General features: G+C 35.7%; 2 protein-coding genes across 2 annotated transcripts; one reads left to right on the forward strand and one right to left on the reverse strand.

The window, feature by feature from the left end:
- Positions 1-10,404: 10,404 nt before the first annotated feature.
- On the forward strand, positions 10,405-11,730 carry LOC140182379 (uncharacterized). Its single transcript, XM_072228563.1, has 3 exons — positions 10,405-10,596; positions 10,714-11,123; positions 11,265-11,730. Exons 1-3 carry the CDS (start codon positions 10,405-10,407, stop codon positions 11,728-11,730), a joined length of 1,068 nt encoding a protein of 355 aa, XP_072084664.1.
- A 1,475-nt stretch (positions 11,731-13,205) lies between these two features.
- On the reverse strand, positions 13,206-15,704 carry LOC112776532 (uncharacterized). The gene is made up of 4 exons (XM_025820731.3): positions 14,369-15,704; positions 13,866-13,976; positions 13,648-13,728; positions 13,206-13,528 (listed from the first exon to the last, which is right to left on the reverse strand). The coding sequence occupies exons 1-4, from the start codon at positions 14,624-14,626 to the stop codon at positions 13,445-13,447; spliced, it is 534 nt and encodes a 177-aa protein (XP_025676516.1). The 5' UTR covers positions 14,627-15,704; the 3' UTR covers positions 13,206-13,444.
- Between the last annotated feature and the right edge of the window lie 7,387 nt (positions 15,705-23,091).

The raw sequence follows: 23,091 nt of genomic DNA on the forward strand, positions 1-23,091 counted from the left end.
TGATTTTCGAAATTAGTTTTTGAAAAAGGTTAGTAATTTTCGAAAATTAGGAATAAAATTAAAAAAAAAAATTAAAATAATTAGTCAATTAAAAAGAATTTTTGAAAAAGGGAGATATTTTCGAAAATTAGAGAGAGAGAGTTTAGTTAGGTAGTTTTGAAAAAGATAAGAACAAACAAAAAATTAGTTAGTTAGTTGAAACAAATTTGAAAATCAATTTTGAAAAGATAAGAAGATAAGAAGTTAGAAAAGATATTTTAAAATCAAATTTTTGAAAAGATATGATATTGAAAAAGATAAGATAAAAGATATTTCTGAAAAGATATGATTGAAATTAGTTTTGAAAAAGATTTGATTTTTAAAATCACAATTAATGACTTGATTCACAAGAAATCACAAGATATGATTCTAGAACTTAAAGTTTGAATCTTTCTTAACAAGTAAGTAACAAACTTGAAATTTTTGAATCAAAACATTAATTGATGATGTGATTTTCGAAATTATGATATAATATTAAGAAAAGATTTTTGAAAAGATTTTGAAAAAGATAAGATTTTTAAATTGAAAATTGATTTGACTCATAAAAACAACTAATTTTAAAATTTTTTGAAAAAGTCAAATCTAATTTTCGAAATTTATGAGTGAAAAAGGGAAAGATATTTTTTTGATTTTTGAATTTTCAATGGTGAAAGAGAAAACATGAAAAGACTCAATGCTGAAAGTTATGGATCAAAACAATGAATGAATGCAGAATGCTATGAATGTCAAGATGAACACCAAGAACACTTTGAAGATCATGATGAACATCAAGAACATATTTTTGAAAAAATTTTTATGCAAAGAAACATGCAAGACACCAAACTTAGAATCTTTCATGTTCAGACACTATGAATGCAAAAATGCACATGAAAAACAAGAAAAGACACAAAACAATAAAACATCAAGATCAAACAAGAAAGACTTATCAAGAACAACTTGAAGATCATGAAGAACACTATGAGTGCATAATTTTTCGAAAAATGCAAGATGAGTATGCAATTACACCAAACTTAAATCTGACTCAGACTCAAACAAAGAACACAAAATATTTTTTATTTATTATTTTTTTTTTTTATGATTTTTTGGATTTTTTTTCGAAAATTATTTGAAAAATAAAAAATAGGATTCCAAAATTTTTTAATATGAATTCCAGGAATCTTGCAATCTTAGTCTAAAGCTCCAATCTGAGGGTTAGACATGGCTTAATAGCCAGTCAAGCTTTAGAAGATTATTTATACTTTCCATGTATAGAGCAACTAAGTGTGTGAGAATCAACAAGCTCTTGTGATGATAAGTTGAAACCCCAGGTCAAAAGATTAGACATGGCTTACAGCCAGCCAGGATTCAACAAATCATCATGAAACACTAGAATTCATTCTTAAAAATTCTGAAGAAAAATATATTTTGAAAAGATTTATTATTATTATATTTTTGAAAATAAAGGAAAAATTTTGAAAAAGTGAATAAACCTACGAGTGAGCTCAGAAGGGTCCCGACGCACGATATTGTATTAATGAAAAAAAGCAAAGCAATAAAACATGGTCATCTTGTAAAAAGATCTCGCAGTCAGGGCGGATAATAATTGATTATGGAGTTTTCGAAAATACTAATAAATAAATAGAAAATAAAGATAGAAATACTTATGTATATCATTGGTGAGAATTTCAGATAAGCGTTATAGAGATGCTTTCGTCCCTCTGAACTTCTGCTTTCCTGCTGTCTTCATCCAATCAGTCCTACTCCTTTCTATGGCTGGCTTTATGTAAGGACATCACCATGTCAATGGCTACTTTTCATCCTCTCTGGAAAATGGTCTGATGCGCTGTCACTGCATGGCTAATCGCTGGAGGCATCACCGTGGTCAATGGCTGCATCCTATCCTCTTGTGAAAATGGTCCAAATGCTCTGTCACAGCACGGCTAATCATCTGAGGTTCTCGATCATACTGGAATAGGATTCACCTCCTTTTGCGTCTGTCACTACGCCTAGCACTCGCGAGTTTGAAGTTCGTCACAGTCATTCAATCCCAGAATCCTACTCGGAATACCACAGACAAGGTTTAGACTTTCTGGATTCTCATGAATGTCGCCATCAATCTAGCTTATACCACGAAGATTCTTATTAAGAGATCCAAGAGATAATCATTCAATCGAAGGTAGAACGGAAGTGGTTGTCAAGCACGCGTTCATAGGGAATGATGATAATTGTCACATTCATCACATTCATGTTGAAGTGCGAATGAATATCTTAGAAGTGGAATAAGTTGAATTGAATAGAGAAACAGTAGTACTGCATTAATTCATGAGGAACAGTAGAGCTCCACACCTTAATCTATGGAGTGTAGAACTCTACCGTTAAAAATACATAAGTGAGAGGTCCAGGCATGGCCGAATGGCCAGCCCCTAAACATGATCAATAGTCTCCTAAGATGAACAATAGATTAAAACTGAGACCAAAGATTTCTAATACAATAGTAAAAAGTCCTATTTATACTAAACTAGTTACTAGGGTTTATAGAAGTAAGTAATTGATGCATAAATCCACTTCCGGGCCCACTTGGTGTGTGCTTGGGCTGAGCTTGAATGTTACACGTGCAGAGGCTCTTTTTGGAGTTGAACGCCAGGTTGTAACGTATTTCTGGCGTTCAACTCTGATTCGTGACGTGTTTCTGGCGTTTAACTCCAGACAACAGCGTAGAACTGGCGTTCAACGCCCTTTTGCGTCGTCTAAAATCGGCCAAAGTATGGACTATTATATATTGCTGGAAAGCCCTGTATGTCTACTTTCCAAATCAATTGAAAGCGCGCCATTTTGAGTTCTGTTGCTCCAGAAAATCCACTTTGAGTGCAGGGAGGTCAGAATCCAACAGCATCAGCAGTCCTTCTTCTACCTCTGAATCTGATTTTGCTCAAGTCCCTCAATTTCAGTCAGAAAATACCTGAAATCACAGAAAAATACACAAACTCATAGTAAAGTCCAGAAATGTGAATTTAACATAAAAACTATTGAAAACATCCTAAAAGTAACTAGATCCTACTAAAAACATACTAAAAATAATGCCAAAAAGCGTATAAATTATCCGCTCATCAAAGGCATGACAAATTTTGTGTGATATGAGGTGAGTAATGAAGTGGATTATGAGCTAACTATTCCCTGGGATTATGGTTGTAAATCTAATGGGCTGGGTAAGGAAAATAAGGATTAATGTAATTGAACCTAAAAGGAGGCCCTCCAACAGAAATAAGAGCTGGAATAACGTATTGAGCCTTGAAGGCCCAAGCTCCAAAGCATCTAATCACATTGGAGCAGTGGACGTCCATCATGGGCCTGCCTTGGAGAGCACATGTTGGGTCTGTGCTAGGTCGGTCTTAAAGCCAGCGGGTTGGGAAGGTTGCTCCAGCAGGGTAGCGCATTACCAGCCACAGAAGCCTCTACGCCTAGAGATCTTCAGGAGTTGGGGGGTACGGGTTCGAAGGCTGGAGAAGCACGAACCTGCCCTGATGAAGAACGACTAACGGTGGCTGGTTCACAAGCTGTGCATTGGCCAGATCACAAAGTGGGGGTCATTGATTGGGCGAACGGGTTAGAAGCTAACCGGAGAAGAGGAGGACGAGTTGCCTAGGGTAGTGCGGTTATGAAGACGACGTATGTGTGCCAGGTAGAAGATGAACCTCACTCCCCTTTTGATGAGCCGGTATTGGCACAGGATGGCAGGAATAATGAGACTCGAAGAGGGACACGTGCAGTGGAGGCGGGAGGAGGCAGATTATTAATTCATGATGGAGGGGCTGATGGGCTACAAGGAGTTATGGGCACGGAAGACGATGCAGAAAACAGACACAATGATGTTGATGTCTATGAACACAACGGTAAAGACAATGATGAAATTGGGAAGTCTGGGCTGGGTATGGAAGCATTTGTTGACAAAAATTTACCGGTGCTTAATGATGAAGATGGATATGACGAAGATGAGGACAACTTGGAGGATGCAGCACATGCCAACGATGATGAAGCCAGTGACAATGAGGGTTTAACATTGGAGGAGCAGTATTTAGAAAACAAAAGAACCTGGGAATTAGCAAGGGAGTCAGGAGCAGTGCTATATAACGAAGAAGATGACATTATGGCTATTCTTCAACAACAGAATCAAGAAATTGCTCAGAAAAAAGGTTGGCAAAACAGAAGGAAAAAGCAAGACGGAGCAGACCCAAAACTCGTAAAAAATGTGCAATAATTTATTGAAATGATTTTTAGTTCTTGAAATGTCAGGGGGTTGAGGGGTGACGGGAAGCTGAGGATGGTAAAGGACCTAAAGAGAAAATTTAGATTAAACATGTTAGGTTTAGTGGAGACTAAAAGACAATTAGTGACTAAATTTGATATACCAAAAATTTGAAAAAATAGTTGTGCGGGGTAGGACTATGTTGAATCTAATGGTGCATCTGGTGGGTTGTTGTTAATATGGTATGATGAATTTTTTAAAATAAGAAATAGTTACAAAGGAGAGAGATGGTTGTGTGTTGAAGGGCAACTGTTGAAGTATAATTTTAATTGTGCTTTTATTTTGGTTTATGGTGCGCATGTTAGAGATGAGAAGCTTATTGTATGGGAGGAGTTGAGTTACATAGCTGAGTTATGCCGGGTCCCCTGTTGTTTCATGGGGGACTTTAATGAGATTGTACAGGTAGAAGAAAGACGAGGCACTGATAGTTTATCCTTGTTAGCCGAAGACTTCAAGTATTGGATACATGACATGAGTGTGGTGGACTTGCCGATTACTGACCGCAAGTTTACATGGTTCAGGGGTCGATCCTGCAGTCGTATTCATAGGGTTCTAGTTAGCCTGGAATGGCTTGAGAAGTTTCTAGAGACTCGGCTACAAGGTAGTCCAAGAGGTTTGTCTGACCATTGTTCTATTATAGTGGAAGATAAGAGGCAGAGAGATGGGTCGAGGCCGTTCAGAAGTCTTGACTCGTGGTTTACACATGAAGGTTTTCTGAGGATGGTCAAGGAGGAATGGAGAGGCCTAGGTGAGGCACAATTCACAGATAAATTGAAGGCTTTGACAGTTCTTCTAGGAAGATGGCATTAAGATAACTTTGGTGACATGGACAAGAAAATCATGAAGTTTGAGAAAGAGATTAAGAAGATTGATGACATGGTGGGTGATGGTGTTTATGATGGAACAGTAGAGGCAAGAAGAAGGGCGCTTGTGATTTGCTGTGAAAAATGGTATGTAAGGAAGGAACTACATTAGAAGCAGATGTCGCGCTCTAGACATGCGAAGGACATTGATAAGAACACGAGGTACTTCCACAACTTAGTTTCTGCGTGAAGGAGAAACAATAGGATTGATGCGCTACTTATTAATGGAAGGTTGATAAGGAATCAAGCTAGAATTAAGATTGCGATTAGGGACTTTTATAAGAATTTGTATCATCAGAAGAGTATCCTTTGGTGGGGTTCAGGGACGGTATAGTGGAAATGATTGGTGAAGAGGATGCTTTGGCTTTGGAGGTGCAATCGACTCGTGAGGAGGTTAAAGACGCAGTGTGGGATTGTGAATCATCCAAGGCTCCAAGAAGTGATGAGTACAACATGAACTTCATAAAGAGGTGTTGGGCTAAAATTGGCTCTGAATTTACGGCAGCGGTGTTGGATTTCTTCTTGACTTCCAAGCTATCGGCGGATGCTAATCTCACTTGGGTGACGTTGGCCCCTAAGTATACTAGTGCTAAGGAAATCAAAGACCCGAGGTTGACCAGCATGGTAGGTTGTGTGTATAAAGTCATTTCGAAAATGCTGGTTAGGAGGATGCGAGCAATAATGCCACGACTAGTAGGTGAGACACAGAGTGCTTTTGTCAAGGGGCGAAAGATTTATGACGGGGCTCTTATCGCATGCGAAAACTGTTCAATGGATTAAAATGGCGAAGAAAGAAGCAGTGATAATAAAGCTAGACTTCCAAAAAGCATATGATAGAGTCAAGTGGAGTTTTGTAGACCTTGTGTTGCAAAAGATGGGCTTTGGACGAAGATGGAGGAGTTGGGTTATAGAGTGTGTAAGTACGTGTTCTATGTCAGTGTTGATAAACGGCTCGCCATCGAAGCCATTTAAGATGGAGAGGGGTTTGCGACAGAGTGATCCACTGTCTCCATTTTTGTTTGTACTTGTCGTTGATGTTCTACATAGGATGTTTGGGAAGGCAGTTAGAAATGGACGTATCTCGCCGTTACTGGTGGGTAGAGATCATATCGAGTTGTCTCATCTTCAGTTTACGAATGATACTATTCTGTTCTGCCCCCCTGAGGAAGAGACCCTTAAGAATTACAGGATGATCCTTCGTTGTTTTAAGCTAATGTCGGGCTGAGTATTAATTTTGATAAATCTAGCTTGATTCCAATTAACTGTAATGATCAGTGAGTACAACGTATGTGTAGCGTATGTGTAGAGTGCTGGGCTATAAGGTAGCCTCTCTTCCAGTGAAATACTTTGGGATCCCTCTAGGAGCGAACCCGAGATTAGTGAAGACTTGGAAGCCAATTATAGAAAAAGTGGAGGAGAAGATGAGCATATGGAAAGCCAAGGTTCTCAATAAAGCCGGTAAGTTGGTGCTCATTAAATCTGTATTGAACAGCCTCCCTGTCTATTATTTGAGTTCATATAAAATGCCAAAGGCTATTGTAGAAAAATTTATTTTCTTACAGAGAAGATTTCTATGGAGTAAGGAGGATGGTAGGAATGGTATGGCAATGGTCAGGTGGGAGGTGGTGCAGGCTCCTAAAAAGTTTGGTGGGTTGGGTGTCGAGGATGCTATGGTGTGTAACACAGCCCTTCTATTTAAGTAGTGGTGGCGTTTTTCAAAGGAGGATTGTCCCTTGTGGAAGAAGGTAGTTTGATCTTGTAACAATCTGAACCCAAATGTGATGCTGTCATCCCAGGTGTTACCTGTCGGGGGGTGTGGAAGGATATTTGCCATATACAGTTCAAGGATCAACAAGTAAGACAGAAGATGTTCAATGGTTTGTTTATGGAGATTGGTGATTGGAGAGGGACTCGGTTCTGGAGGATGTATGGCTACATGGCGGTTCTCTGAAAGATCAATTTCTGAGGTTTTTCTCAGTTTTAAACCAAAAAGGATCCGTTATAAGGGATTGTGGGTTCTAGGACTGGTTAGAGTGGAGATGGAACTTTCAATGGAGGCGAGAGTTATTCCAATGGGAGTTGGACTTAGTGAACTAGTTGCATGAAACTTTAAGACTGGTCAAACTTGCTTATGACAGAGAGGATAGAGTTGTGTAGAAATTTGATAAACAATGTGTATTTTCTATTAACTCTTTTGTGCAGGTGGAAATGATTCTGGAGGATATAACAAATTACAGCTTTACTAGGACGGTTTGGAAAGGTCTAGTTCCACAAGAGTTGAATTGTTTGTCTGGTTTGTTTTGACTGGAAGGGTTAATATGAAGGAGAGGCTGAATATGTTGTATGTGTGTATGTGTGTTAAACCAGGAAGGGTTAATATGAAGGGTCTAGTTCAACCAGGAAGATGTTGTATGTGTGTTATGTAACCAAGGTGTTGAATATGGTCACCACTTGTTTCTTGGTTGTGATTTTTCTTGGAAAGTTTGGTGTGCATGGCTATCATTTGTTTGAAGGCAATGGTCATGCCCAAGGACGCTAAAGGAACATTTTCAAAGTTGGATTGAGCTATCAACTAGTAAGTAGGAGCGCAAAAGAGTGTGTTTCTGTGTGATTATCTGGAACATTTGGCTAGAAAGGAATAGAAGGATTTTTCATAATAAAGGAAAAGGGGTTGACGATATTATCTATCAGTTCTTTATGAACTATAAGGAGTGGTTAGGTGTGGATCCCTTCTGTTGTTGATGACAATGTCGAAGATGACAGGGGATATCAACTAGTGTTCTTTGCGTAGTTTGCTTTTTTTAACTGTTGGTTGTTTATGTTTGTTGTCTTCATATGCTCCACTTATTGTATTGAGCTCTTCCTTTCAAAAAAAACGCCAATTTTTCAATGAACCAAAAAAGTGAAAGAGATACTTATTTTAAAATGGCCAAAGTAAGAGTAAATGATCAAATTGGTCCCTAAAAATCACGCAATCTCCGATTTAGTCCTCAAAAATTTTTTTAATCAAATTCATCCCCAAAAAATTTCAGTTTAGTCACGTTAGTCCTTTCATTACTTTCTACGTTGAAGGCGTTAACGAAAACTGACGTGGCACGTTAAGAAAAATATCAGCATTAAAACGGTGTCGTTTTTAAAGGTGAGGGATAGTGATTGAAACTACGTCGTTTTGATCTCTCTCACTTCCATTCACTCACAGTAACACACAAGACCCTATTTCTCTTACAAGAGTCTCCCTTTCACTCCCTTTTCCACGTCGCTGAGAAGACGAAGAAGTCTTCATCTTTGTCGTCGATTGAAACATTCGGCACGGTGTCCTTGTTTCTCTCACAAGACTCTCCCTCTCACTTCCTTTTCGATATTGCTGAGAGAAGACAAAGAAGCCTTCATCATCATTGCCAATTGAAGCATCCGGTGTGATGTTCCTATTTTCTCTCACAAGACTCTCCCTCTCACTTCATTTTCGACGTCGCTGAGGAGAAGACGAACAAGCCATCATCATCGTCACCGATTGAAGTATCCAACGCAGCATGTTTGTGAGTTCGCCATTGAGGAGTGGCTTCAGCACAGTGATTGAAGACATGACTGACGACCATTTTTGTCATTGTTTAAGGTTTTATTTTGGGGTAAAAAACGTAAACAAGCCAAAGGGAGAACAATTTGACACAAATAAGCCAAAGCAAAATCTGATTCATCAATCAACCAAAGCACATTTCTATGTAGTTCGAACCAATATGGTTCGAACTCACTTTCCAAGTAATTCGAACCAATTTGGTTCGAACTCTAACTTCATAATTCGAACCAAATAGGTTCGAATTACACTCCTCAAGTAATTTGAACCAGCTTGGTTCGAATTAGTGAGGACCAGAGCTCTATATATATGGTGTGAACGTGAGTTGCTATCATTAGAGGGGGGTAACATGGCTAGTGAGGAGAGTTTCACAATGTTGGTTCACCACAAAGGATCCATTAAGAGAAAAACCCGTTCCGGTGTGAAGTTCTGATAAGGATCCTCTCTGTATTATCGTCAGGCCTACGACGACGTATGAGGACCTTGTTAGCTCTGTACTGCTGAAACTAGGTCTGGAAGGTGTGAAACGGGTTAAGAAGTTTTTTTATCGATTTCCAATCACGGTGCTCCAGGAAACCGTAAAGTACGATTGTTTCACGATCGGGAGTGATGAGGACTTGCAGGTCATGTTTCATTGTCGCCGGCAGTTTCCAGAGGTGAGGACACCAGAACTGTTGGCAAAGTTGGTTGACGCGGTGTCCAGCTCGGGGGGTTCGAACTGGAATACCACCACTTTAGCCACGGTAGCCGGTTCTAGCTCCAGACCTGCCGTTGCATCTTCCTCCGTCCCTGCGTACGAGCCACCCGTCCAACCTGTCGCCTCTCCTTCGTTCGCTGTTGATCTCAACGGCAGTGTAGGCGACGAGGTCGGAGAAGGGGAATATCTGCGGACCTCTTTACAGTGTGCTACACCGGCTGGGGTTGGAGATGGATTCTTGGATGATCCAAAGGACGATGATGTCGAGCCGGATATGATTGCTGATGACAGTGGCGATGATGTTGGAGCAAGTGAGCCTGCTGGGACGGGCGGCGGTTCTAGCTCTGGCACGCAGCAGTACCCTCCATATTTTTCCTCTTTGGACTTGGATGCCATGAGGCAGGAGGGGGTTCCTGGGCAGCCGGCTGGATTTGGCGCTAGAGATGCTGAAGGGTCTGCAGGTCTGATAGAGTTTTAGGTTGGTCAGCAATTTTCGGATAAAGAAGAGGCCATGTTAAGTGTCAAGACTTACAGCATCCGACGAGGGATAAAGTACAAGGTTGTGGAGTCTGACTATCGCCGGTATGTGGGCAAGTGTTCTGAGTTCGGCAATGGGTGCACATGGTTGATTCGGCTTAGTCTCCGACAGCGCAAGAGGATTTGGGAGGTCAAACATTACAACGGACCGCATACTTGTCTCTCCACCTCCATTTCCAGCGACCACAGGAGTTTGGATTACCATGTGATATCGGCATTCATTATGCCAATGGTTAGGGCTGATGCATCCGTCAGCATCAAGGTGCTACTAAATGCCACCGCCGCACACTTTGGGTTTAGGCCGACTTACAGGAGGGTCTGGTTGGCGAAGCAGAAGGCTGTTGCCCTCATCTATGGTGACTGGGATGAGTCGTACAACGAGCTCCCAAGGTGGGTGTTAGGAGTCCAGTTGACGATGCCTGGTACTGTTGCAGTGCTAAGGACGAGCCCTGTTCGTGTCGGTGGACAGTTGGACGAGTCTCGAGCTTATTTTCACAGACTATTCTGGACGTTTCCACCATGTATCGAGGCATTCCATCATTGCAAGCCCCTAGTTAGTATTGACGGCACCCATCTGTATGGCAAGTATGGGGGAACGTTGCTTTTCGTGATTGCACATGACGGGAACTCCAACATACTCCCTGTTGCATTCGCATTAGTCGAGGGTGAGAATGCTGAGTCGTGGTCCTTCTTTCTCTCCCACCTGCGTGAGCATGTGACACAGCAGCCGGGTCTGCTGGTTATCTCGGACAGACATAACGGCATCAAGGCCACGCTTGAGGCTCCTAACGGAGGCTGGTTACCTCTGTCTGCATACCGGGCATTCTGCATTCGACATGTTGCGGCAAATTTCGCCCTCACCTTCAAGGGCAAAGACGCAAGGAGGCTACTTGTGAATGCGGCGTACGCTAAGACTGAGGTCGGGTTCCATTACTGGTTTGATATTCTTAGGTCCGAAGACCCGGCGATGTGTGACTGGGCAAACCGGATTGAGTATTCGTTGTGGACACAACATTGTGATGAAGGATGTAGATTCGGACACATGACGACGAATATATCTGAGTGTGTGAACTCGATCCTCAAGGGTGTCCGAAACCTTCCTATGTGCTCGCTAATGAAGGCAACATACGGAAGGTTGGCCGAATTATTTGTTCGCAAAGGGAGAGAGGCTCAGGCGCAGATGGGAACCTGACAACAATTTAGTCAGCACTTGGTGAAGTGTATAGAGGCCAACTTGAAGACGGCTAGGTGCTTCACGGTTACTGTGTACGACAGGGATAACTCCGAGTTCACCTTCGCAGAGACAACTCCGACTGGTTCTTTCTCACTGGGTAGCTACAAAGTCTCGCTTGCATCTCACACATATGACTGCGGATACTTCCAGGCACTTCATTTCTCGTGTCCCCACGCACTGGCATGTTGTGCCTACTCACGACTTACATGGGAGCCTTATGTCCACCAGGTGTATCGTCTTAGTTCGGTCTTTAGTGTGTATCAGATGGGTTTCACACCTCCCATTCCGGAGGGTTTCTGGCCACCATATGACGGGCCGACTGTCATCCCTGACCCCAATAAGAAGCGTGCGAGAGAGGGTCATCCCAGGTCCACTCGGATACGGACCAATATGGACGAGGCAGATCCGAACCGGCCAAAGAGATGTGGGCTTTGTCGGCAGCCCGGCCACACACGTCGGAGTTGCCCACAGCTCGGAGGAGCAGAGCACACACGGGGACATGATTAGGTGTATTGGTGGCTTTGGTACTTTTGTTATTTCAATTTCGCGTTTAGATTCCACTATTATCGGTTTTCTTACTTGTAGTTGGTGACTGATAGAATTTGTTAACGTTAGTGCGATGTACTTTGAATGGAATTTTAGTTAATGAATATGTTCTGTCTCCGCAGTTTTAAACGAAATGTATGTCTAATGCACACCGGAATAAATAACTGTACGAGTTTTATTAAGACATGATGCGGAAACTATGTTCGTAACTTAAATTTCTGTGTGGAACGAATTCTGAGTAATTCGAACCATGTTAGTTCGAATTACTTGGTGGCTATTTCTTCAGTGTAATTCGAACCTATTTGGTTCGAATTATGAAGTTAGAGTTTGAACCAAATTGGTTCGAATTATGTGGCTATGTGGTATATGTGTAATTCGAACCTATTTGGTTCGAATTACTTGGAAAGTGAGTTCGAACCATATTGGTTCGAACTACATAGAAATGTACTTTGGTTGATTGATGAATCAGATTTTGCTTTGGCTTATTTGTGTCAAATTGTTCTCCCTTTAGCTTGTTTACGTTTTTTACCCTTTATTTTGTTCTGGTTACTAACCTTGTTGTTAGGATTGTGCCATTGATAAAATTTATTTCTTGTTAGTATTTTTTTGTTGGAACTGAAAACCGATTATAGGGTTGGGGTTTTGCTCTTTGTTGATTCATGAAAGTTGATCAAGAGTTCTGTTTTTCTGAATATTAAAGGAGCACTAGTTACCAATTTCTCTTATCATTGTTTATGTTCAGTGTTTGTTTTGTTATTTGGATTTGGGGTTCGCACTTTTTTCGTGGAATTCAATTTTGTGGAAAGGAAGTTTCTTTTAAATTTATTTTTTTTGTTAGTGAACTTTTTTTAGGACTATGTCATTGTTAAATTCTGTTTTTTGTGATGTTTTTTAACTGAAATTGAAATTTATTTTTGGGGTTAGGGTTTCGTTCTAGTTGATTAAACATTTTCAATAACTCAAAGTTGATTAATTGCACCACCGCGACCTCCATCTTCACCAACCATCATGCCGGTGACCTCAAATATTGCCGTCTCAATCGCTGCAACTACACTCCATAGGAAGGGAATATATATGCAACATTTTAGGATTATGGTTTGTCATTTAGGGACAGATTTGACCAAATTTCATAAAAATATTGTGCTAGCTGCCAATTGAGATGTAGAGGGGTGTACTGACATGTAACTTAACGTGCCACGTCAACTTCCCTTAACGCTGTTAACGTAAAAAGTGACGGAATGACTAACGTGACTAAACTGAAATCTTTCGAGAATAAATTAGATTAAAAAATCTTTTGGAGATCAAATTAGAGATCGCGTGATTTTTGAGAGACTAATTTAACCATTTACTCGCCAAAGTAACTTATAACACAACAAAGATACCACCGAAGTATCAATCATACCTAGCGCACATGGACATAACCTTTGATGCTGAAATTTGTTGGTAGATTTAGAATGGCCATCACAATTTCTGGCTACTCTGCGCCTCTTTCAATTGATAAAATGTGAACAATTAGTAGTTAGTACATTGCTTGCATTGTCTTCTTTTCTTTTCATCATAAACACAGCAACACAACAATTTGAATAACATAAAAATGTAAGTACAATTAAATACAAGCCACTGAAATTAAACAAATCAGGCTTAATATAATAAACATAGCACCCGCATACAAATATTATTGTTTCCTTGACAGTGAATCTATGGTCTTGCATAGCTCTTCCAGTTTCTTCATCCTCTGTCTTTCACTCTCAGTTAACAGCTATAAACGAAATTTGCATAACATAAAAAGACGTTAAACAGTTACCAAGAAAGTTAAAAGCATAGCATCAGAACTAATTGTCTCTATAAAATCACAATCTTAACTATATAAAACTATACCTCAACTAGTGTGGTTACAAGATGAGATTTCTCTTTGTTCTTTTCATTGAAAGCTTCCAAGGCCTCTTTATACTCTTTCTCCTATAAGTAAACCAAAGTTAATCATTATTGAGTTCTGCAAATTCATTATTAAATTTTCCTTAAACTGGTAGAGTAGGATGTTATATACTAGGGGTGGACTAGTATTTATTTTGTAGCCTCAAGATCAAGAATTTTACCTTCTTCTGGTAGTTTTGTCCCAATGGCTTCAAATCTCTGATAGCCAAGTCAATCTTCTTGCGCACAATTGCAACTTCTTTCCTCAAAGGATCATCTAGCACTTCAAGCTCCTAGTACAAATCATGAAATTTGAAAACACATTGAAGATATGTGAAGTATGATTAAAATTAAACACAAATAATGAAAATATATAGATTCTAATACTACATAGAGAAATATTTTATTGTACTTATTTTGGTCAATATTTACTCTATCAACTAAAAACTTCTACATAACCAAGTTGGGTTGGTATAGCGGTTAGCTCATTAGTCCGCTTAAGCAAGTGTCGGGGGTTCAAATCCCGCCTTGTGCATGCAGCAACTCATTGGCCAGCGGCAAACCCTTAAATGGAGCTCAGTACCGCGACGGATTAGTCCTTGGCCTGTCGGGCTGGGGGATACCGTGGGAAACCAAAAAAAAAAAAAACTAAAAACTTCTACATAGTCCATATTGAAGAACTTACTTCCCAAATGTGTGCCAAGCGCCTCGTCTCTTCCTCGGCGCGGCCAAGCTGGAGTTCAACCTTCTCTCTCACCTCAGTCTTCTTCCTCTCAATCTCTTCTTCCTTGGATTGAAATGTGGAAATGGGCAGCTTTGAAATCTGCTCATCCTCACACTCTTCTGTGGATAGCCTTCCACTGCTTCCAATGCTCCCAAGGTTCTTCATCTTTTGCATTTCTTCTTTGTTGCAGCAAACAAGGCACCACATATGCTCCCACATCAACTCACTCCAACAACTCCAATGTGTTTATCTATCAAACGAAGACGCTTGTTTTGCTTTTGCTTCAATTTTCTTTCTGTCCCTCTCAACAAACTATATCCTTCTCTTGACTTCTAAAAGCAGCAAAAGGACAGCACTAGCCTTTCTTCGAATCTGTTGTTTCTGTAACAGACAACATATTAGATTCATAAGAAGAATATTATTTCCTTACTATATAGCTTTTTTTTTTTGGTTTCTCACTGTTATCCCCAACTCGGTAGGACAATGACTAATCTGTCGCGGTACTGAGTTCTATTTAAGAGTTTGTCGCTAGTCAATGGATTGCTACATGCACAAGGGAGGATTCAAATCTCCAACACTTGTTTAAGCAAACTAGTAAGCTAACCGCTAGATCAACCTAACTTAGTAATTGTTTTAAGACACAAAATAGAAAGAGTTGAGATGAAAAAAATTGTCTCCGCTATTTCCACATTTTAAATGGATAAAAAGTATATATAAGAAAAAAAAATCTGTTTTCTATCTCCTACTCCAAGAAATATCTGCTGAATTTTTTAGATACAAGGACCATGACTGTGAATTGCTAAAATATTGGTCAATTTTGTCATTGACTAAGATACGGTAGTGCGATTTGTCAAATTAAATTTACGGTGAACTTTTTTTTTTGTGTAATGTAAAAGTCTGCAAATACAAAATTGTTAGGGCTTGAAAAAAATTAAATAAATATAAATAGTCATATATTTTAAAAATAAAAAAAAATAGAGAAAGAAAATCATTGAGTGACTTTTTCCAAATATTTGCATAATTTAAAATTATAAAAAATGAAAATAGGAAGACTGATTTTCAACGGGTAAAATGCGCTCATATAAAGGGATATCACCATTATTGTTCCATGTATCCGCTATCATTATCACTATCATATTAAAAAATAAAATAAAAAGCCATATATTTGATGATGTTTTATATTTCTATGGCAAGATATTCTCTAAACACACATAGAGCCACCAATCATTGCCAGCCAAAATTTTAGCAGTGAATCTGGATTTAGTTTTGATATTACAGCCACAATGAGCATACACTTGATGGTGGATTATGATGAGGATTGTATTGTATGTGTATATTTTACAATCTTTTGCTTTTTCCAAAAGGCACTTGCAATCTTATGTTCAAAGCCTGAGAATGGGGCAATGGAGACTGAAGAAGGAAGTAATCTCAATCTGCATGTTCTGGTACCAACTTATGCATTCCTTCAAGCAAAAGATATATCTATATATGTATTTATGGAAGTTGGTACATTTTATTTGTGGTTAATAATTTATAATCTTAGTTTAATTAATTAACTGTGTGTGTCAAAGCTCTAAATTGAACTCTTATAGAAAAGGGAAAATGTTTCATTTCTATAAATTGGGAAGAGCAATAATGTCTTCATATACAAGTGAGATAATCTATCTACCTATTTTTATTGGACGTTGTTAGGTAGACAATAGTTTTTGTGAATAATGTGAATAATGAGTTTTAAAATTAGTCCAATAAAGTAAAAAAATACTACACTCCCAAATTACCTATCTAAATCTTAATATTAGGATAACCATCCGCACACCTAATAAATTGAACATCCAATATATTTATTGTTCACATTGTTTAATATTTTCATGGTCTACTTATACTTTTCTATTCTTATTATATAAAAGTTAATATCAATTTTTTATACATTAAATCTAAGCCATGTTTCTTCTTCTAATAAATGCTACATCATCAATTTTAATTACTTGACAAAACCTTAAAAATTAACCAATTAACTTTTAATAAAATATTAAAAAATTAAATATCAAAACCATAACTCTCATGCATAATTAATTAATTTATTATTCAATAAAAATATAAAACATTAATTAAATATAATAAATATCTACATTAAAAATATTATAATAATAATATTATCATAATAAATTTTAAATTATAAAATATTAAAATTTCATCCTATTTGACCTACTTATATATCACACATAAAACTTTTACTACTATTAATTTATTTCACAATTCGTAATTTATATATAAAAAATATTTATACCAACAAATGAAGAGGAGCTTATCTACTTAGATATGATTCTATTAGATAATTAGGTATAAAATAAAAATATTTATTATATTTTTAAAACAAATTTACGAAAAAACATTCTTATTACTTTTACTATTTATAATTTTTTTAAGTTTTTTGTAATACTTTATATATAATCATATTTTAAAATTCTTCTAATTATACTTATTTTAATATGCTATTTAAATTAAAGAATTAATTTTGATCATTTTTTAATACTATTTTGAATTTGTATCACTCGAGATATTATCTGATAGAGTAGGTTTAAAAAAAATATTTACAGATATTTTTGTTTTATGCTATTTAAATTATTCTTATTAAAAATAACTTATTCAATACATATATATATATATATATATATGACAATAAATATTCTGAAAACTTTTATTCTTACTATTATAGATGCCATTGAAAACCTGTATGCAATAGGAGAAGAAAAACAAGTAAATGTAAAAAAAAAAATCTACAAAAAACATAAAAAAATAAAGTTTTTGTGCTACAACATAAAAATGATTATAGATTTAAATTATAAAAAATTCTATCAAATTCCATCAAATTATACTTATCATGAAATTTTTTATCAAATTATAAATTACTAACTCAATAATATTATATATTCAAAATTAAATTAAAAGTTCCAAATCAAAGTACTACAATAACTTTTGTGCTATTTGATAAAAAAAAAGTAAAAAAATTATTGGGCACAACTGCCTTTAATCTAATTACATTCCAAGTCACCAGTGATACTAAAGCACCATTTCAATTGAAGAATTTATACAACCTCACACTTATATTAGAAATCAAAGTAAATGATTTTAACTTTAAAAAATGCTCTCAACTGTTACCAAGATATTTGTCCCAACAAAAAATACTGAAACGCAACCCCCTATTACAATAAGTCTAATAAGTAATACTACAAAAATTTTATTTATTTAAAACATCATTTATATTACTTATTTATATTCTTCATTAATTATAGGAATTAACTTCACCAACACTAATATTATCAGATCTAGATGACATACTAATAAAGAGATTAAGGAAAATGAAAAATAAACGAATTCAAAACACATCTTTAGATAAAGAACATACATACAAAAATGGAACAAAAAAGACAATAAAAAATATATAGAAGTTAAAGAACATATGAAAAAAAAAGTCAAACAACAACTGAAAAAAAAAAGAGGACAAACACTTCATAAAAAGACTAAATCCGTCAATTAAAATAAATACAAAAATAAAAACAACAAATGAAGATGCAGCTTTGTACAACTTCAATATAAAAAAAATTTATATTATAAAATATTTTAAATAAAAAATATATTAAATTTAATATTAATTTATATATATTAATTATTTTTTGAACAATATAATATTTATTAAAACTATCATTAATTTACCAATCTGTGTATCACGCAGGTCTCAATCTAATTATAAATAAAAGAATTTAACTAATATGTGTCTTAAACACATGATAAATTTATTATTAATAAAAAATTTTAAATTTTTATTTAATAAATATAAAATAAATACATGAAAAACTTAAATTTTTTATATTTTTAATAAAAATTTTCTTAATTTATAATCTTAATATATGTTTTTAGGATATAAGATAGATAAATTTTAATAAAGTATAAAAAATAAAAAAAAATGCTGAGCATCTAAGGAGAAGTAGAGTTCCAAAATATATTATTTTCAATTCCTTTCAACAAATACTAATGCGCTCCACATCAGATAAAAAATATAATATTTTTCAAAAATTAATTTACTATTAAAATTAAAATAAAATAAAAATAAAATATTATTAATTATAAATTATAAATTTAAATTATTGATATAAAATATAATAAATATAGTTAAAATTAATATGTTTTACTTAATAAATAATATTTAATGATAAGTTTTTTTCATCTTTTTAAAATTTAAATTTAATTTTAATATGCTAACAATATAAAATATTTTATAATTATATTTATTTTTTTAGATGATTACATAGTTAATTTTACTGATATAATAATATGTGTTTCGATAAATATGTAAAATTATTTTACACTAATAATGTATTAAATTTGTTGTGATAAATATGAGAGTTGAGTTGGATGCCCATTAATATCTGAGCGGCTCTGTTTCTCAATAATAAATGACATTAAGCAATAACAATCTTTTTTCTCTCTCTTTCATATTACTAATTTTATTCTCTCTCTTTTTATATATCTTACTATAATATTAGTAAATATACTAATTATATCCATTATATTGTGATAATAATTGTGGTGAATATTACTATTAGAGTTATATAATTATACTTTTATTTTATATTTATTACCTTTTATTTATTTATTTATTTATTTATTTTACAACACATTATCAGCACAAGACTCTGATTAAATTTTTAGGAAGACTCAGGTAACAAATTTTCATTATGTCGAAACTCTCTCATCTTGAGTTCAATGCTCTTGATATATCTGGAAACAATTATTTATCATGGATATTAGATGCTGAAATCCATCTTGATTCAATGGATCTTGGAGATACCATTAAGACTGAAAATAATGCATCCCAGAAGGATAAAGCCAAAGCCATGATTTTTCTTCGTCGTCATCTTGACGAAGGATTGCAAAATGAATATCTCACATTAAAAGATCCTGCAGATCTTTGAAAAGACCTTGAAGAAAGGTATAATCATCAAAAGACGGTGATACTTCCTCAAACCCGATATGAATGGACGCACTTGCGTCTACAGGATTTTAAATCCATAAACGAATATAATTCGGTAATGTTTCGAATCACCTCACGAATGAAATTATGTGGAAAAAAGATATCTGATAATGATATGTTAGAGAAAACTTTCTCGACCTTCCATGCCTCGAATGTGCTCCTGCAGGAGCAGTATCGAGAAAAATGATTTAAAAAATATTCTGAGTTAATTTCTTGCATTCTTGTTGCTGAACGCAACAATGAGTTGCTCTTAAAGAATCACGAAACGCGCCCAGCTGGCGCCGCCCCATTTCCTGAAGTAAATGCGGCAAATCATTACCCCAGAAGAGATAAATGACAAGGTTATTATGGAAGAAAAATGAATTATGCTCAAAAGAGAGGATCTCACCAGAAGTGGGATAAAGAAAGAAATATTGGGTAAAATAAATCAACATATGATAAGTGTTTCCGTTGTGGTGGAAAGGGCCATTGATCGCGTACCTGTCGTACACCAAGGCACCTAGTCGATATTTATCAAGCATTTTTAAAAAAGGACGACAAAGGAAAGGAAATGAATTTTTTTTTCAAATGATGATGAAAATTCCACCACTTATTATGATGTATCTGATTTCTTTGAGGATTCTGAAGGAAATATTGGTCATTTGATCAATGATGAAATAGTTTAATATGTGGGATTATTAAGTATCCATGTAAATAAATAATGTAAAGAATTTATTGTTAAGTTTTATTTTCTATATATTTAAGTTTCAAATATGATGTATATAAATAATGAAATATTAATGTTTATGAATTTTGAAATCATTAAATGTGTCAAGTTTTAAAATAAAATTTTAGTATATGACATTATTTTTATGTACAGTGTTTCTTAAAAAAATAATTCCGATCAAGTATTCAATTTAACTGTGCATACTACTCATTTTATTATTATTTGTCTTTGAAGAGAATGACAAGGACATATAGTGAAGATGTTTGCCTTGTGGATAGTGCAAGTTCGCACACCATTCTCAAAAGTAATATATATTTTATTCATCTTGTGCCAAAAGAAGAATATGTTAATACTATCATTAGCTCAGGCAATGTGATTGAAGGCTCTGAAAGAGCTATAATTTTGTTTCTTGAAGGAACGAAATTCATAATAAATAATGCACTATTGTCTATCAAGTCTCTAAGAAACTTGTTGAGTTTTAAAGATATTCGCCGAAATGGATATCATATTGAGACTATGAATGAGGAAAATCATGAGTACTTATGTATCACAACTCATAATTTAAATAAAAATGTTATATTAGAAAAGTTACCCTCACTTTCATCTGAGTTATATTATACCAAAATTAGTGCAATTGAATCACATGCCATTGTAAACCAGAAGTTTACTAGCCCAAATGAATTCATAACTTGGCATGATCGATTGGGTCATCCGGGAACAACCATGATGCGGAGAATTATTGAAAACTCCCATGGACATTCACTAAAGAACTAGAAGATTCTTAAATCTAGTGAATTTTGTTGTGCTGCATGTTCTCAAAGAAAGTTAATTTTAAGGCCATCACTAGTAAAGATTGGATTTGAGTCCCCTAAATTTCTAGAAAGGATTCAAAGTGATATATGTGGACCTATTCATCCACCATGTGGAGCTTTTAGATATTTTATGGTCCTGATAGACGCATCTTCGAGATGGTCACATGTGTGCTTATTATCTTCTCACAACCTGGTGTTTGCGAGATTACTGGCTCAAATTATTTAATTAAAAGCACAATTTCCAGAAAATTCAATCAAAGCAATTTGTCTTGATAATGCTGGTGAATTTACTTTCCAAGCCTTTAATGCTTATTGTATGGCTAATGGAATAAATGTTGAACATCCAGTAGTTCATGTTCACACACAAAATGGGTTGGCAGAATCACTTATTAAACGCCTCCAATTAATTGCTAGACCCTTACTTATGAGAACAAATCTCCCAACCTCGGTTTGGGGCATGCTATTTTACATGCCGTAGCACTTATTCGTTTGAGGCCAACGAGTTACCATCAGTTCTCTCCTATGCAATTAGCTTTTGGTCAGCAGCCAAATATTTTCCATTTAAGAATATTCAGATGTGCGATATATGTTCCCATTGCACCACCTAATTGCACCAAAATGGGACCCCAAAGAAAATTGGGAATATATGTTGGATATGATTCTCCCTCTATAGGGAGGTATCTTGAGATACAAACTGGAGATGTATTTAAAGCCCAGTTTGCGGATTGTCATTTTGATGAATCGAAATTTCCAACATCAGGGGGAGAGAATAAGCTTCCTGAAAAGGAACTTAATTGGAATGCATTATCGTTGATGCATTTAGATCCTCGATCAGGGCAATGTGAACTACAAGTTCAAAAGATTATACATTTGCAAAGAATAGCAAATGAATTGCCTGATGCATTTTCTAATACAAAGAGGATAACCAAATCTTATATACCAGCGAAAAATGCTCCAATTCGAATTGATGTCCCAGTTGGACAAATTGCCACCGAAGCAAATACATACCAGAAGTATGGCAGGCCTGTTGCTTCCAAAGACAAAAATTATCGAAAGCAAAAAGAGGTAAATACTATTCCTGTCAAAAAAGACATAGTAAAGACACCTGCAGTTGTCCAAAATTCTGATATAGTTTTAATGCCAGAAGACGTTCAAATACCTGAAAATTGTGAAAATGACGAGATCTCGATAAATTATGTCTTTACAGGAGAGAAATGGGACCAAAATAAGATAATTGTTGATGAAATATTTGCATATAATGTGGCATTAAATATCATGCATGAAAGTAAGAATCTCGAGCCACGATCAGTCGAAGAATATCAACAAAGAAATGATTGACCAAAATGGGAAAGAAGCCATGAAGGCTGAATTAGACTCACTTGCAAAACGTGAAGTCTTTGAACATGTAGTCCGTACACCTGAAGATGTAAAATCTGTTGGATACCGACGGGTATTTGTGAGAAAACGAAATGAAAAAAATGAAGGTGTGCGCTACAAAGCCCGACTTATGGCACAAGGTTTTTCACAAAGGCCTGGTGTAGATTATGAAGAAACATATTCACTTGTAGTGGATGCGATAACATTACGTTATTTGGTCAGTTTATTTGCATATCATAAACTGCATATGCATTTAATGGATGTGGTAACAGCCTACTTATATAGCTCATGATATTTATATGAAAGTCTCTGAAGAACTAAAGATATCTAAACCATCCAATGAATATTTACAGGGGTTATACACAGTCAAATTGCAAAGATCTTTATACGGTCTAAAGAAATCTGGACGAATGTGGTATAATCATTTTATTGAGTATTTGGCCAAAAATAGAATCAAGAATGATGATATCTGTCCATGTGTTTTCATAAAGAAATCTGCATCTGGATTCATTATAATTGTTGTGTACGTTGATGATTTAAATATCATTGAGACTCCTAAAGAGATTCCAACAATTATAAAAACTTTAAAAGAAGAGTTTGAGATGAAAGATCTTGGAAAGACTAAATTTTGTCTCGATTACAGATCGAGCATATAAAAAATGGGATCTTTATTCATCAAACAACATACGCAGAGAAGATCTTGAAGAGATTTTATATAGATAAGTCACATCCATTAAGTACCCTCAATGATCGTAAG

This window comes from Arachis hypogaea, chromosome 19 (genome assembly GCF_003086295.3).
Source record: "Arachis hypogaea cultivar Tifrunner chromosome 19, arahy.Tifrunner.gnm2.J5K5, whole genome shotgun sequence".
Classification (NCBI taxonomy): Eukaryota; Viridiplantae; Streptophyta; class Magnoliopsida; order Fabales; family Fabaceae; genus Arachis; species Arachis hypogaea.